General features: G+C 36.8%; 1 protein-coding gene across 1 annotated transcript; it reads left to right on the top strand.

Moving 5' to 3' along the window:
* Positions 1-13439: 13439 nt before the first annotated feature.
* LOC138899726 (uncharacterized) lies at positions 13440-17649 on the top strand. The gene is made up of 8 exons (XM_070186417.1): positions 13440-13461; positions 13694-13774; positions 14089-14333; positions 14606-14677; positions 14764-14856; positions 14949-15050; positions 15140-15214; positions 17542-17649. Exons 1-8 carry the CDS (start codon positions 13440-13442, stop codon positions 17647-17649), a joined length of 798 nt encoding a protein of 265 aa, XP_070042518.1.
* Positions 17650-18342: the final 693 nt, after the last annotated feature.

Here is an 18342-nt window from a genome sequence, read left to right as displayed (position 1 = left end):
GTCCATGCGTAGCTACTATTTATGCAAAAGTCCGGGTAGTTTAGGACTCAAATCATGAATTACGTGTATAAATTGTATTCCTTATTTAATTAAATTATTAGAAATATATTATGAATTGTTAGGGAAAGATATTAAAAAATGGAAATCTCATATACTTAATTTTCTGTTTAAATTAATTAATTGTTAAAAGAAATTTTTCATCCTCTCGAATTAATCTTATAATAAATAAACCCTCATTCCGAAGGTACATAAGAAAATGTCTTCCTTTCTTGTGGAGCGGCCCGAATGCCTTGGCAGTATAGATGCATATATGGATCGCGCCACACGTTCCTCGGCAGTGTACACGACACTCTGGTACGACCTCTGCAGAAATCGTGCCTAATAATAATAATAATTACACGATACTTTGCTATTTTAGTTGCAGCTTGTGAATTTAATTGATGGATTGGGAATTGTTGCATTTGAAGGAATTTAATTATTTCTGTTGGTTAAATAAAATTATTGTTAACTCTGTGAATCATGTTGATTTAAATATTTCTATTTTTATGTCAATTATTATTATTGACCCTTAGTGAGTGTCGAAGTCGACCATCTCGTCTCTACCTCTTCGAGATTAGGCTTGATACATATTGGGTACACGTTGTTTACGTACTCATGCTACACTTGTTGCACATTTTATTGTGCAGGTACAGATATGTCTAGTGGCCTTGTGGGCGTAGAGGTGTGGTTAAAAATGCCGGGACTTAGGTGAGTTACATTCTATATTACGATCCGCAGCCAACAGATTCTCCTTCAGAGTTATTTATATTTTTCCTGTCTAATTTGTATTCCGGACAGATGCTGTATTTTATTTTAACTCCCTAGTAAATGCTCATGCACTTGTGACACCGGGTTTTAGGAGTGGTTATGGGTTGTTTGGTATTCTAGTTGAGAAAATATTTATCACTTACTTTGTGAGTTCTATCTTTTACTATTTAAATTGAAGGAAATTATGATTTAAAAATTTCTAAAATGAGTAATTAAGTTAATCAATTATGGTTGGCTTACCTGACAGTGGTGTTGGGCGCCATCACGACCTTTAATGGATTTTGGGTCGTGACAACATCGTATCAGAGTACTAGGTTCACTTAGGTGTCACGAGTCATGAGCAAGTCTAGTAGAATCTTGCGGATCGGTACAGAGACGTATGTACTTATCTTCGAGAGGCTACAGGGCTGTTAGGAGCACTTCACTTCTTGATTCCTCATCATGCGATTTAATTCCTTTGAGGATTATGCCTTTGTTTCTTTCCTATTCAATCTTGTGCGACGGGGAACGCTTGTTATAGATCAAGAATTGAGGAATTGTAATGGTACTACAGATGTGGTGCTGAATGTTTCTCCCTGCGTAATTGATTAGGCTATTGTCGTCGCCTTGCAGAACGATATTCTGTCATTTTACCTTAGTAGCTATATTTCAGATGGTTTTGAGGCTATGCACAAGTTGCTACGATGTTCATGAGTTATTATCTCGCGGAATTGATGTAATGGCGGGGTTCTTATTTATGTGTCGACGCAGTGAATGACTTGAAAGAAGGTTATTCTCAGTACATTATGTAGAGGTTCGACGTTTAATCCCAGCAAAAGAAAGGTAATCATACTATCAATGTTCAGGTTTAGGGTTGATGGAGTAATGACGTTTGATATTTTCGAGCGTGATAGAGTTTTCAATTGTGATGTGGTGTCATCGCCTTATTATATGCATTAAGGTTCGCTGGTGTTATGGTTTTGTTTAACTCGCCTTCACGGCGGGGTGTTAGGAATTGGTATCGGGGTAGCAATTATCAGAAATCACGGTGTGCAGTGGTTCAGGATCGAATCAGTGTTCCTAGTATTGATGGCTAGAGAAGGATGATCTTTGGAGAGGTTTAAAGCTGGTAACGACTTATTGGTCAAGTGCTACAGAGGCGGATTTTGAGTTAAGGCAACAACTGGGCAGCGAAGGATGAGGAAGGATATGCGGGAGGTGTCTTGTGGTGGTTAAGTTCCTAGAAGGCCAAGTGTGAGAAACAGAAGTCGAGTAGTTGCTTAAAGGAGAGGGTTTGACCAAAGTGGGAGAGTGGCAAGGTAGCATATGGGTTACGTGATAGGATAACTACACGTCTTGAGGAAAGTTTGGAGTGATTTGGGATTCATGGTGGGCAGTGACTAGGTCTACAGACTTAATTTGGAATGTTGGCTGTTATACTGGGGGAAGATTGGATGCGACAGAAATGAGTTTGCCTGATATGAAGAGGAGTGCAACATGACTTTGGGTTGGGATGTATCGTTACAACTTTAGTTGATGTCAAGGGGGAGTGAATGGACTTGTACAGTTGGTGAACGAGCATGGGCTCATGATGGTTTATTGGTTTCGTGATAATAGTATTCGGTGCAGTATTGTGGCAGGATGTCAGCATGGAATTTCCACAGGTGGGATATCTTCTGTGAGCAGGTTAGCAGTTGCATGGTGTTGATGGAGCTTTCATGAAGAATTTTACTGACTATCCAGTAAGAGGTCAAGTATGTGAATATGGCTAGTGATTCAGAATGTTCATGAAACGTTTAACATAAGGATTCCGAGGAATTTGGTGGGTCGATTATGCGCGATTGTGTCAATGGGAGATAAGGAGTCTTGGTGAGTTCCAGAGCTGTGTAATTGTAGCTTCAATCTAAGTGGGAGAGCCCCACCATCTACAATTAGATTGCATGGTTGTCTATTTGTGAGGGTTCTGGTTATCGGTGTATTGGTGGGTCATTTCAACTAAGGAAAGAAAATATCAGTGGTAATTTGAGTAAAGAATTTGGGGAATGTATGCCATATTTGGCCTTATCGGTTCATGTTCAGGTTTTGGGAAGGCTCAGAGTCTATGTTTCGTGTTGATGTGATGTACAAGGAAGATGATTCAGCTGGGTGCTTCTTTGAGAGAGTGTTCAACTTCTAGCAAAGCCTTGGAGTTGACTATATTCGGGACCAGGTGTGATGACCCAAAAGGTCATCTTATATTTTAGAACTCGATTCTGCGCTCTTAAGCCTTAAAAATCTCATTTGTACCCTCCTCAATTTGCGTGCACAGTCCGGCGTGTTTCCGAAAAAACTTTTATATTGAAAATTGATAAAAATAAGAATTTTTACCCTAAAAGTTGATTTTAGTTGACTTGGGTCAACATTTTTGGTAAACGGGCCAAGATCCGTATTTTGATGGTCCCGTTGGGCCCGTATTGAATTATGGGACCTGGGCGTATGCCCGAAATCGAATTCGGAGGTCCCTAGCTCGAGTTATGAATTTTTGATGAAATTTAATTGTTTTTAAGAATTGGTTGATATTTGGCATTTTTCATACCGGATCCATATTTTGGTTCCGGAGCCCGGTATAGGTCTAATATAATATTTATGACTTATCTGTGAAATTTGGTGAGAAACGGAGTTGGTTTGACGTGATTCGGACGTCCGGTTGTGAAGATAGAAATTTTGCAGCGTTCTTGAGAATTTCATTTGATTTGGTGCTAAATTCGTAGTTCTAGGGGTTATTTTGGCGATTTGATCACGCGAGCAAGTTTGTATGATGTTTTTACACTTGTGTGCATATTTAGTTTGGAGCCCCGACGGCTCGGGTGAGTTTCAGATAGGCCACGAGATGTTTTAGAGTTAAGAAAATCTGGTGTTTCTGCTGTATTTGGTATCAGACATATTGTGCTTCGCGATCGCGTAGTCACTCTCACGATCGCGAAGGGGAACCTGGGATGGGGAGGATTTACACTACGCGAATGCGAGACCATGGTTACGAATGCGGAGCATTGGGGGGAATTGCTCTACGCGAACGCGACCGTCAAATGCGAACGCATAGCTTTAGCTAGGCTGGGCAAGGGACCTGGGAAAACTCTATGCGAACGCGAGCCCTGTCTCGCCAACACGAAGGTAAGGAGGGCTAAACCTTCGCGAATGCGTAGAGCCTTCCGCGATCGCGTAAGTCCTTAGGAGACTGCTCTTCGCGAACGCGACAGTGTTCACACTATCGCGATGAACACTGTCGCCCAACACTTAAAACATAATCAAACATGGGATTAAGCCATTTTTCCAACTTTTTATAAAACAAACGGGCTAGAGGCGATTTTCAAGAGGTTTCTTCTTCCCCAAAGTATTGGTAAGTGATTCTAAACCATTTTCTTTCAATTACCTATTACATTTTATGAATTATCAACCTAAAATCTAGAGTTTTCATGGTAGAATTAGGGGTTTTGGGTAAAAACTAGGGATTTCAGAAATTTGGGGATTTAGACCTCAAATTGAGGTCAGATTCCAAAACCAATTATATATCTGGGCTCGGGGGTGAATGGGTAAATAGATTTTGGTCCGAACCTCGGGTTTTGACCAAGCCGGCCCGGGGTCGATATTTTTTAACTTTTTGGAGGAAATTTGGAAAATCTAAATTTAAGCAATGTAATTGATTCCTTTGGCAATATTTGATATTATTGAGTCATTTTTGAATAGATACGAGTGGTTTGGAGGTGAATTCTATAGGAAAAAGCTGTGATTGAGTATTAAGTGGCCTTCAGAGCGAGGTAAGTGTTGTGTGTAACCCTGACTTGAGGGAATTAGGAACCTTAGATTATTTGCTATGTGAAATTCATGTGAGCGGCATATATGTGAGTCGACGAGTACTTATGCGCCGTCAATTTACCTGTTTTCCCATGTTTTCTCTCGTTTTTCTTATATTGTTTCTTTCCTGTGCCTAATTGTTATGTGTTTAGACTAGTGTTGTTAAACTGATCGTTCTTATCATGTTTATGGATTCTTTTGGTATTAATAGAGCATTTATTTCAAAGTTGAGATTGATATTGTAGAACCAAATGTTGAAGTAAGGCTTGTACTTGTTATTCTATATCCATGTTATTATTTATGCATTGCATTATGGTAAGGGAGAGTGTTAATGCACGAAGGGTGATGCCGTGCCATATCGTGAGTGTTAATGCACGAAGGGTGATGTCGTGCCATATTGTGAGTGTAAAAGAACGAAGGGTGATATCTTGCCATATTGTTAGTGTAAAAGCATGAAGGGTGATGCCATGCCATGATATGAGAGTTAATGCACGAAGGGTGATGTTGTGCCATTTCTATTGATTTTATGGTGAGATTGAGAGTAAAAGCACGAAGGGTGATGCCGTACATTTTTCCTTTACTGTATTCGTGCTCCTGTTGATTCATAGTATATTGGTTGTTCCAGTTCTCATTCTGCCGTAGCTCTTTATTTCGTATTTCCCCGAGCATGTTTCCCCCTCCCGATAATTCTTGTCTAGCTCTTCATTACTGTTATTTGTATATACACTGTTAAATTGTACATGTTGATTTGTACATGTGGTCGGTTGTACTAATACTGCACTCTGCCCTTTCTGTGTAGATTTTGGTACCGGCTCGGGTTGATCGAGATTTTTAGCTGTTGGATCCGCTATCCGGAGACTCAAGGTAGATCTGTCGGCGTTCACAGACCTTGAAGTCCCCGTCTATCCTTCTGTTTTACTGTTTCTTTCATTCAAACAGTTGTATTTCTTTCAGACTATTACTTATAGTAAATTCTAGAATGCTCGTGAATTGTGACTCCAGATCTAGGTGGTAGTAATTAAATACAGTTTTTATATTATTCCGCACTTATTATATTTTATCTTAGCTAATTATTGTTATTTACGGAATGGAAATAAGGATTTGGTTTAATAAATCTCTAACGTTGGCTTGCCTAGAAAGTAAAATGTTATGCGCCATCTAGGTCCCGATGGTGGGAATTTCGGGTCGTGACACCAGGTCGGAATGGGTGACTCTCAACAATGGTCCTAGTGGATTCAAAACGTTAAAGTGTGGTGCCTAAAGATTTCGAGCCTGTAGTATGGATAAGTATCGTGATTTTGCAGCAGATTTTGAAAAGGGTTTGGTGTTTTCTATGTTATCTTCGATCTGCGGTGTAGCATTGGAGGAATGGGAAAAAATGACTTCGGATTCATAAAGGAAATATCAGAATTTGGCGTATCAGTTGAAGATGCGAATGTGCGCACAAGGAAGGTATGAGATGGTTTGTGGGTTTTAAGACAATGTGATCCCGTGAAAAGGGGTCACTCAGGACGACCGCGGATTTGGTTTGTTACGTTGGAATGGAGCTATTGTTACTATTTCTAAGGCAAGTAGAGAATAAATTGGAAGAAGCGGGTTCGGTTAGTAATGGTTGAATTGGCATGATGGTGGGAATGATCAGTTCCTTCAACGTGTTAAGTTTTACAGGTGGTTGTGGCGATATGTGCGAGGCTTGACGGCCACCATAATTTGATTTATTTGGAGGTATTTGGTTATTATGGCATGTTATTAGTAGATGGATCTCGAAAAAGACATGGTGGTTTAGACCACTACGTGGGGTGGTAGTTTCTGCGGTTATAGGAATTCAGTCATGTATGGCAATGGTTCTCCTGAAATGAGTTAAATGAAAAGTTTTATATGAGGAAGTGTGTACCCTATTAGTTGTTCGAGAGTTATGATGAAATTCTTGTACTCTTGCGTATCGGGATGTTAGGTGCAGTGAGCGGCATGTGAATTGGAAGTTAAGGATCAAGGTTTCAGTTGATGTCGAAAGAATGTTTAGATCTTGGACGAGCAGGAAAGGATTTAGAGGTTTAAAGCAAGCTGGTATTGTCTTCAGCGTCACCTGAGATCGGTGTTATGTGTAAGAGGCTTTGTGGATTGATTTGCGGATCCTTGATTCTCCTTACAGCATTAGTATGGCCGGTGGTATGGATGTGCAAACTTGTTATCTGTTGCGGAAGGTTTTGGGAGTGTATTCCACGGGAAGATTGTATAAGTATGACAAGTAGTCACTTGATTGATTAAATATTTGACAACCAAATATGGAGATTTTTGGTACTATCGCTAATGTGAGAATTTAAGCCTAAAGGGCGCTCTATTCAGTTGGTTGAGAATCGTGAAAGTTTGTTTCGAATTCGACGGTTGTTCTTGCGTGTCATGGAAAAAGGGTCATTGTGGATCCTTGAGAAATTATTTACCAAGCATGGTATGATCAGAATTGGTTTGAGGTCTGTTGATGGGCCCAAATGTGGATGTGTACTCTACAACAGCCTTGGCGTGTTCATTCAGCATAGCATTCCTTATGGGAGAATATTAGAGCGTGGGATGTTAATTTCATCGCCAGCTATTTCATGTGATACTTTATTGTACCATGTGAACTGTGAGACGGCTTGATTATTTCTACAATGTGTTGAGGTCCTGCACAGCAGTGGTGTTATGTGAGCAGGATGGCTCTTGAGATACAGATCATATATCGCACCTTAGTTGTGCTTGAGTTTCATGGCATATGATGCTACCCGTCTTCCCAGGATTTACATTATACACTTGGCGTGCTTATGGTTGATATTCAGGCATTCTTGTGTTTAAGCGTTACGGTTCGAGGTGTGTTTTCCTTAGATTATTGCGTGTGGATCGGGTGGCACGTCGCCACGGGTAACATGGTTGGATCGGGTGGCACGCCGCCACGGGTAACATATGTGAATTGGGTTGCACGCCAAAATAGCGTGATATTGAGTACAGTTCCCTATATCTATTCCGATGTGTTTTGTTCGCATTTTATGAGAAAGATTCATGACATCTTTTGAGTTGTTAAATTAGTTACACGGGTTGAGTATCTCTTTCCAGAGTTCAATTTTTTTTATGTATCACATTCGAGTTTGTAGTTGTTGGGCACATTATGGCATCATAGGAGATTTTTGGCATTATCTGAGGTAGCTTATTGCCTGAGTAGTTCATGCTGGGGGAGACGCGATTATTGGACCTAGGATCAGTGCGAGCATATATATATGAAACATATTAAGGAGCAAATATCGTTATTTGGTTCATAATGAGGCAATGGTCCTTGTCAGAAGGAGAAACTCAATAATTTGTTGACTCGGCAGTTGGTTATGAATTTTTACATATTTCTTCCATCGTGGAAGAATTTCAAGAGTTGGAACAAGACTTATATGCATCATGAGGTGTGTTGTGAACATCAGATTTGTGGAATTTCGGCTATTGTTATCGGAGGATGTTATTATGGGCATGTGAATGGTGCGGTGCATGGTCTAAATTAAACAAAGGTATGCAATCTTGTATCGGGGCATCGTGTAGTGATTAATACGATATTCGTAGGTTGGGAACATGCATGGTGGAGAATTCTGGATGTTAGAATTGGGCTCTAAGGCTTAATTGCCTAAATAAAGGGGAGAATCTTCAGATTGGCTCGAGCTAATATGCTAAACTGGGTGTGGTAGCACGGGTAGGTGCTAGAAGTGTTAAACAGTGGTTTTGGACAACTCCGGAACAGTCCTTAGTACGTTCGAGGACGAACGTATATTTAAGTGGGAGAGAATGTAACGACCCAACTGGTTCTTTTGCCTGTTAGAACCTCGTTCCCCTAAATAAGACTCCTCGTATGCGCTTTTATTATTTATGACTTGCGGGGATGGTTGGTTCAAATTTTGGAAGTGATCAGGTTGAAATCGGAACAATTGGTTCCTTAGTTTGGCTTTAAAAGGGCAAGTTTGACTTCGGTCAACATTTTGAGAAAACGACCCCGGAATCGGGATTTGACGGTTCCAATAGATTCGTATGATAATTTTGGACTTGGGCATATGTTCGAATCGGGTTTTTGACAACCCGGAAGCATTTTGGCGATTAATAGTAAAAGCAAACTATTTGAAGGTTTAATGCTCTTTAAATTTGGTTTGGAGTAGGTTTTGGAGTAATCGAGGACCGTTTGAAATTTCGAGCCTGGGAATAGCTCCGTGTTGTGATTCTGGTCTTAGGAGCGTGTTCGGAATTTTATTTGGAAGTTCGTAGTTAAATTAGGCTTGAAATGGCTAAAATAGGAATTTAAGTTTGGAAGTTTGACCGGGGAGTGGACTTTTTGATATCGGGGTCGGATTACGATTCCGAAAGTTGGAGTAGGTATGTAATGTCGAATGTGACTTGTGTGCAAAATTTGAGGTCAATTCGACGTGATTTGATAGGTTTCGGCATCGAATATAGAAGTTTGAAGTTCTAATGTTCATTAAGCTTGAATCGGAGTGTGATTCATGGTTTGAGCATTGTTTGATGAGATTTGAAGGCTTGACTAAGTTTGTAATATATTTTGGGACGTGTTGGTATAATTGGTTGAGGTCCCGAGGGCCTCGGGTGTATCTATGATCGAGTTTGGACGGATATTGGACTTTGAGGAATTGCTGGTTTCTCGGCATCTGGTTTCCTCTTCCGTGATCGCGAAGAAAGGGCCGCGGTCGCGAAAGATTAAGTGGACTGGTGGGATTTTTACTCTACACGATCGCGTATAATGGTTCACGTTCGCGAAGGGTCGAGCTGGAGGTTATTCGCGTTCGCGTCGGGGCTATCACGAACGCGCTGTGTTAATGGGGTTGGCCCGTTTGGTGAAGGTTGTTCTATGCGATCGCATAGAGGTGTTCGCAGTCGCGAAAAAGGAAGGGGCTGAGCAATGCGATCGCGTTCTGGGCATCGCGTTCACGAAAGAGAAACTTTTAGGTAGCTGTTGATTTGGCCTTCGCGATCGCGAGTGTATTTCCGTGATCGCGAAGGGGAAAGACCCGAGAAGTGTTCTTTTAAAAAATCGAGGTTTTGGCTCAATTGCATTTCATTTCCTCCATGGGAGCCGGTATTGGAGCGATTTTGGAGCTCTATCTTCATCATCTATATCAAGGTAAGTGATTCCCACCTATTGCAAGCTAAATATAAGGTTTATATACGGATTTAGATATGAAAACTAGTAGAAATTTGAGAGTTTGAAGAAAGACCCAGAACTTGGTATTTTGGATTTTTACCACCAAATTTGGACATGAAATTGAGAATAAATTATATATTTGAGTTCTTGAGAAAGGGTGAATTTTAGAAATTTTACCATTTTGAATAGGGTAATTTATTTAATAGGTGAATTTCAAATTTTTGAACGTGTATTAATTATTTCATATAAGTTTTGGATAGTTTCGGATTGTTCGACACCGAATTGAGGTTTTACATGACATTTTGATCGGAAGGTTGAACCTTGAGACAAGGTAAGTCTCTTGTCTAATCTTGTGAAGGGAAATTTACCCCATAGGTGATTAAATTAATAGTTGTTTCTAATTGCGGGGGCTACGTACGCATGAGGTGACGAAAGTCCGTGCGTAGCTACTATTTATGCTAAAGTTCGGGTAGTTTAGGACTCAAATCATGAATTACGTGTGTAAATTGTATTCCTTATTTAATTAAATTATTAGAAATATATTGTGAATTGTTAGGGAAAGATATTAAAAGATGGAAATCTCATATACTTAATTTTCTGTTTAAATTAATTAATTGTTAAAAGAAATTATTCATCCTCTCGAATTAATATTATAATAAATAAACCCTCATTCCGGAGGTACATAAGAAAATGTCCTACTTTCTTGTGGAGTGGGCTGCACGTCCCTCGGCAATGTACACGACACTCTGGATCGGATCGTACGACCTCGGCAGAAATCGTGCCTAATAATAATAATAATAATTACATGATACTTTGCTGTTTTAATTGCATCTTATGAATTTAATTAACGGATTGCGAATTGTTGCATTTGAAGGAATTTAATTATTTCTGTTGGTTAAATAAAATTATTGTTAACTTTGTGAATCATGTTGATTTAAATATTTCTATTTTTATGTCAATTATTATTATTGACCCTTAGTGAGTGTCGTAGTCGACCATCTCGTCTCTACCTCTTCGAGATTAGGCTTGATACTTACTGGGTACACGTTGTTTACGTACTCATCCTACACTTGCTGCACATTTTATTGTGCAGGTACAGATCTGTCTAGCGGCCTTGTGGTCACAGAGGTGTGGTTAAAAATGCGAGGACTTAGGTGAGCTGCATTCTATATTACGATCCGTAGCCAACAGAGTCTCCTTCAGAGTTTTTATAATTTTCCTGGCTAATTTGTATTCTGGACAGATGATGTATTTTAGTTTAACTCCCTAGTAAATGCTCATGCACTCGTGACACCGGATTTTGGGAGTGGTTATGGGTTGTTTGGTATTTTAGTTGAGAAAATATTTATCACTTACTTTGTGAGTTCTATCTTTTACTATTTAAATTGAAGGAAATTACGATTTAAAATTTTCTAAAATGAGTAATTAAGTTAATCAATTATTCTTGGCTTACTTGACAGTGGTTTTGGGCGCCATCACGACCTTTAATGGATTTTGGGTTATGACATCTAACTTCTTTTTGTTGGTCTGATTTTAGGAGGAGGGAAACATGAATTTACAATTTGAAAAATAAAACACGATTTTACTAAAAGAAAAAAGTTCCCTCTAAATTATTTCCCTCTAATGTTTTTGTGGCTTAATCATAGTCTTTTTTTCCTATTAGAGAGACTAGTGAGCCAAAACATAAACTAAAAGAAGCATAAACCCTCAAATACTAAAAGTTACAAGAATTGAGGAGTTTAACACAACTCAATTGCTTTAACACATAAAACTGCTGGATCACATTGACAGGCACTTTGAAAGTGATATTGAGTACTTTGAGAGTATGAGTACATGAGTTCATCACTGAGTTGGATCGCATTGACAGGCACACATGACGTAAAACTGCTCAATTGCTCAATTGCTTTAACACATAAAACTGCATGAAAAATGCCAAGATTATTTAACTACAAAATTCCACAGAAACAAGTCACAATTTCTATAGTGCACGCCCACACGCCTGTCACCTAGCATGTGTGTCACCTCCTAACAATCCACATAAAACATATATTCAGGGTTCATACCCTCAGCTCCAAGATTAGAAGAGTTACTTACCTCGAACAAAACGAATCCAAAGTCGAGCAAGCTAAACAATGCTCCAGAAATCCCATTCTGCGCGTATCAACTTCTGAACGGCTCGAATCTAGTCACAATTAATTTGATTCAGCTCACGAAATTTATAGAAATTAATTCTATATCAAAATACTAATATTTTCCACACAATTCGAAATTACACCCCCAAAATTACCCATGAGGCCCATGTCTTGAAATCCGACGAAACGCACAAAATCCGACAAGTCCAACCATACTAATTTTACTCAATTTCGACTCCAAATCAATGTTCAAAACTAAAAAATTAGTATTATAAATTTAGGCCAACACTCCCAATTTGCTCTTTAAATTCATCAACCAATCACTACAAATGAAGATAGATTCATGGAATATTATCACAAGGGAGTCAAGCACACTTACCCCAAGTTGTGTGAAAAAATTCCTCTCCAAAGTCGCCCAAACCGAGCTCCAAAATGTCCAAAATGAGAAACAATCTTGGAACCCTCATTTTTAACACTACCCAAGCATTTCCGCACCTGCGGTGCCTGGACTCGCACCTGCACATCCGCTTTTGCGGACGAAAATGCGCGCCTGCGAAAACAGCCGGTTTCTAAAATCTTGCATCTGCGGCGCCCTTCTCGCATTTGCGGGCTCGCAGATGCACATTCCCTTCGCACATGCGTCCTCGCAGATGCGGGCAATTTCTTCGCACCTGCGAGCACTGGCTAGTTCCACTCTTGGCCTCACACCTGCGATCAAAGTTTCGCAGGTGCGATCACACCAGTAGGCAGCAGTTCCAGCATTTCCTTAAGTCCGAATTTGGTTTGATAACCATCCGAAACTCACCCGAGCCCCTCGGGACCCTGTCCGAACATATCAACAAGTTTCATAATATAACACGGACCTACTCAAGGACTCAAATCATATCAACCAACATCAAAATGACGAATGGCAACTCAAATAAAAAATCTATGAACTTTGAACTTTCAAATTATATAACTTGTGCCGAAACAGATCAAATCAATCCAGAATGACTTCCAATTTTGCACACAAGTCACATTTCACATTAGGGACCTATTCCAATTTTCAAAATCATATTCCGACCCTGATATCAAAAAGTGAACCCCCGGTCAAACTTCCCAAAAATTCAACTTTCGGCATTTCAAGCTAAATTCCACTGCGTACCTCCAAATAATTTTCCGGACACGCTCCTAAGTCCAAAATCACCATACGGAGCTATTGAAATTATCAAAACTCCATTCCGAGGTCGTTTACACATAAGTCGACACCCGATCACTATTTTAACTTAAGCTTTAAACCTTGAAACTAAGTGTTCCAATTCATTCCAAAACTTTACCGGACCCGAACCAATTACCCCGGCAATTCACACAATAACTGTAAAGTACAAATGAAGTAGTAAATAGGAAAATAAGATTGTAATACTCAAAACGACGGTCGAGTCATTACAAAATGATCTTCGAAAAAGAAATAATCGATTAACTGATGATCATGAGACGAACCTCCGAAAAGTTCCAAGAAGGCATCTGTTACAGAAGATTTGCCCACATAACATATGGAAGAAGATGTTTATTCGGGTAACTGCAATAAAGCTTTTATAAAATATTGAATTCTTTATTAATTCCTTTTCAATTAAACAATATTTTGTGTTTGTTTAATCATCTAGATAACTTATATTATGAATTTTTTAGGAAACATGAACATGACAAGAGAATTGGAATTTAGCTTCCATTATGGTGGTCATTTTATATTTTCTCCTTTCAGAAAATATGTAAGTGGTGAAAGCAAACATTGATATTGATTTCACAGCTTTCTTTGATCTGCTTGATGAAATGAAAAAGCTTTGTAACTTCAATTTTCTTGAGGGAGATAAGTTTGTTTATTTAAGAGGTAATAGAGTTATCAGTGATTGTGATGGGTTAGTAGAATATCGTGATGATTCAAATGTTAAGAATATGCTTTTTAGTTATGAGAAGCATAAGGATAAGTGAATTGATATTTATACACTCCGAAAAAATAATATTTTTATGAGTTCTTTTCTCAAAGAAAATAGTTTAATGTGAACTCGTCTGAACAAGTGAGTGAAACGGTTGTGGAAAAACATGAATCAACAAATTCAACAGGTATTCTTTTTCTTTTATTGATCTTTGTCAATTCTTTCGATATTTTTACTTGAAGTATATTTATGTAATATTTAAATGTAGGCCCTAACATTGCGAAAAGAAAAATCAGAGGGCCTACACGATGCGTGAAGATAATCAATTTACAGGAAGGACAAAAATTGGTTGTTCAATTTGATGAAGATTACCAAGCTATTGGTGAGAATGCAACCGATTTCACTTGGTTTTTGGGTCAAACAGTGAGAAGCCGAACTTGTTGCCCATTAAAAGTAAATGGTTGGAAAGAAATAGAACAAGACAAGATCGACCACATGTGGGACATTATCTTGGTAAGAAAATTAGTAAACTAATAAAGTTTATAATTTTCTTTAATTTTTGATGGATTGACAATCTGAGATACTAAGCAAGTTTGGTTTTAAATCACTAGTTCTAACTTTTATAATGGTATGTTTTATTTTTTATAGGAAACGTTTAATTTTGATGTCTCCGAGGGAAGAAAAGGTGCAATTCTTGGTCATATGAGTGACCTCTACAGAGACTATAGGCACAAGTTGAAAAATAAGTATTTCGATTTAAAAGAAACTTATAACTTCGCTTACAGAATAAGCCTAAACTTCTCACTATAGATGAATGGAAATATTTGGTCAACCTTTGGAGTGATGTTGACTTTCAGGTATTTTAACTGATCTATTTATTCTTTTAAATTATTATAAGCTGTAGAAACTAATATTATTAATTATTTTTTTAACTTTTGTTCAGAAGAAAAGCACGCAAAACAAGGCAAATAGATCGAAACGTTCTTTGCGTCCATATAGTGGGACCAAAAGTTATGCAAGACTTAGATACAAAATGGTATGAACAACATGAAATTTTTTAGAACAAAGTTATAAGAATTATATTCACATATCTTATTCAATTAATGAAAATGATTATTATTTTCACAGGAGAAAAAAAATGGAAAAGCTCCATCTCGTGTTGAAGTTTTTTTGGAATCTCGCAAGAGAAAAAAAGGAAAACAAGTTGATGCTTTCCAACAAGATGTCATTGTAATGTCAATGTGTTCTATTTTATATTTATTTCCTTTTAGAATATACATTTGCAATTATGTTTAATTAATTTGCATTATTGATTGTAGGTTCAATTTGACCAATTAAAAGAGCAGCAGAAAGAAGGAGAAATTTCTTTAAATGATGATGATATCTTTGAGAAAGTACTTGGGGTAGAAAAAAATAGATATCTTCGAGCATATGGTCCCGGAAAGAATATCAGTAAATATTTTGGAGGTAGACCAACAAAGACACAACTTATAAAGTAAGTAGAATTGACCAGAAAAGAAGCAAATGAGTGTGTGGAAGAAGTTAAAAGGGAAGCTAAGAAACAAGTCGAATAAGTTAAAAGGGAAGTTGATGAAAACGGTGAAGAAATCAAGAAAGAAACTGATAATAAACTAGTGGAGATAGAAAAACGATGGGAAAAAAGATTCCCAATGATGCTTGCAGCTCAAAATCGTCAGCCAAATGATGCAAATCAGATCGTAAGTAACTTATTATACTACTTACTAATATCTTTTTATATCATCCTTACAGAATATTATTCTTATTAACAAGTATAATTTATTTTTTTAATTGTTGTTGCAGGTTGTGGAGTAGTGATGGAAGCATCAAAATTGACGGGGACATGAATAATTACTATTTCTTTTGTAAAAGTGTATTGATATGTTTGAGTAAAATAATATTCCACTATTTTGAATGATATTGTTGAACATTTATTAATTTTTTTTTAATATTTCATTTATTAAATAATTACAATTGAAGGTATATTTCATGCCAAAAATAATTTCTTACCTACATTATATGAATTATTGTGGCTAATAGTATCCGAGGCAAAATTCTCAATTAGTAGCTATGGATTTTTGAATCGTAGCAAAACATATATACAATAGTCACATAATATAAATATGGCTATACATTTTTATTTTCATAGCAAATGAAGAAGATCTTTTGCAACAATTTTGTGTTTTGTGGCAAAAAAGAATGGAATTTAGCTATGCATTTTTAATTTGTAGCTAAACATATATATATATATATATATATATATATATATATATATATATATATATATATATATATATATATATATAATTGCTACGTATCACGAACATGGCTACATATTTTTACTTTTCATAGCAAATAAAGAAAATATTTTGCTATAATAAGATATATTTCATGGCTAAAAGTATGAATTTTTAGCAACAATAAGAAATGATTTGTGGAAAATACTTCAATTCATTGCTATGAATATTTTATCCGTAGCTGAATACGAGTACTATTGCTACGAAACTAAGCTATAGAAATAGCCACAAAATTTAAAGTTACGTGACAAACAAATTAAATCTTTTGCTACAATACAACACTTTGTAGCTACAAAATAAAGATAGCTATACATTTTATTTGTCGTGGCAAAAGAATGAAATTATTGCTATAATCATCTTTTCTGTGCCAAGAATGTATTATCATCACAGCTAGAACACAGAAAATCTCCATAGCAATAAGTATTAGTCCTTAGCCATGGGTCATATAAAGTTTGTAGCTAACTTTTAGTTACACCACTTCTTGCTATGAATGCTACGGAAAAAATATTTGTGGCTAAAGTGTTTAGCTACAAAAATTTTTATATTTAGTTAAAACATAGTTTATAGCTATATATGCATAATGTCGCCCTATGAATATAAAGCTAATGGCTGATGTACTCAAACAAGGTGGCCTACTTCAGATGAACCCACAGATGAAAATCAAAGCCCAAAATAGTTGCATCTACCATTATAATTTAATTGTCCCGACATACAGAAGACCAATATCAGGAATAACTAGTTGAAAGGCCCCTTGTCTGACATCCATATTGAAAAAACACATTTCAATGCGTTCAACGTGTTAATCACTTAGATGAGCCTCAAACAATGTTGAACATTAAATAAGGTATTTGGTAATTAGCACCAAAATTCTGAAGAATCTTTGAGATCACGTGGATAATTCCTGCCATGAGCTAATAGGACTCGATAAACATTCATCAACATTATGAGTGAAGGGTAAGCAGTATGAAAATAAAGACTCCATGGGAAGGAAGTGTGGATTTTTCTAAGAAACACTAAACATTCTAAGAAACACTAAACACTTTGTATAAGTTAGATGAAAGTATATAGAAAATAGATTACATACGTATCAACTTAACTTGCAACATATTTTGAACTAATAAAGCACAAACTCGCACATTCTAACTCCCACTTTGTCCATTCAAAGAAACAGAGAAAATCAATTAACTATGTCTGTAACACTAAGAAAGTCACTCAACCATATTTCTCAAATTTAGCCCCTCTAACTTATCAACCATTTTTTTTTACTTTTCTAATATTATGATACTTTTCTCTTTTTAACATATATTATGGACTTACTTATAGAAAAAATAAATCTTATTTATAAAGTATAATGTATACTGGACCAGTACGAAAAAGACTACGAACTATATATATGCTTAATTCAGGTTCTAATGAGGGCTGCAATTGCGAAATCTCCACCTTTGCACTCTGGTTCTTTGGAACAAGAACATGCTTCAATGTTGAAACGTTGGGTTCCACAGCACGGTGCTTAAAAGGCACAACATCTGAAGTTTGTTCCATGTCTTGATGACTCAGGGCCGGCTCTAACGTGATGAGGGGTAAGGCATATGCCTTAGACCCCCAAATTTGGGGGGCCCCATTTTTAAAAAAGAATAGGTTTATAGTTATTTGAAAAATAATATTTAGTACTTTTTAATACAAAATTAGAGTTTTTAATATAAAAAAAAAATAGAACTCTTTAGATATGTAAATAAAGTAATAATTTGACATATTTAAAAATGGATAGATGAATAGTTTTCGCAACGTTTCAGTTTTACTCCTTCATTAGATAATATATACAAAAATTCACTTTCCCTTTCTTAATATGTTCAAGTTAATTTTTCTTTTCTCCAATCTCTTTATATTTCAGAAACCCCTATATATTTTTTGTCTTTCTCTTTAATATTCTTACTCACCTTCTTTCTCCAATATTTCATTACTCACTTTCTTTCTACAAAATTTCATTATCTCCACTGTTCAACAATCCTTTTAAGCTTCCAATAATTCTATACTTCTATTGCTCTATAAAATATTATCTAATATCAACAATATCTCAAGAAAAATTAAATGAGCTGACTATATTATCAATTGAATAAAGATAATTAGAGAAAATCGATTATAAAAAAGATTATTAACAACTTTGTATTTCAAAAAGTTAGAAGAATATATTTCAAATAAAACGTATG

Source organism: Nicotiana tomentosiformis, chromosome 10, assembly GCF_000390325.3.
Source record: "Nicotiana tomentosiformis chromosome 10, ASM39032v3, whole genome shotgun sequence".
In the NCBI taxonomy this organism is placed as follows: Eukaryota; Viridiplantae; Streptophyta; class Magnoliopsida; order Solanales; family Solanaceae; genus Nicotiana; species Nicotiana tomentosiformis.
This window is presented reverse-complemented; position numbering and strand designations above follow the sequence as displayed.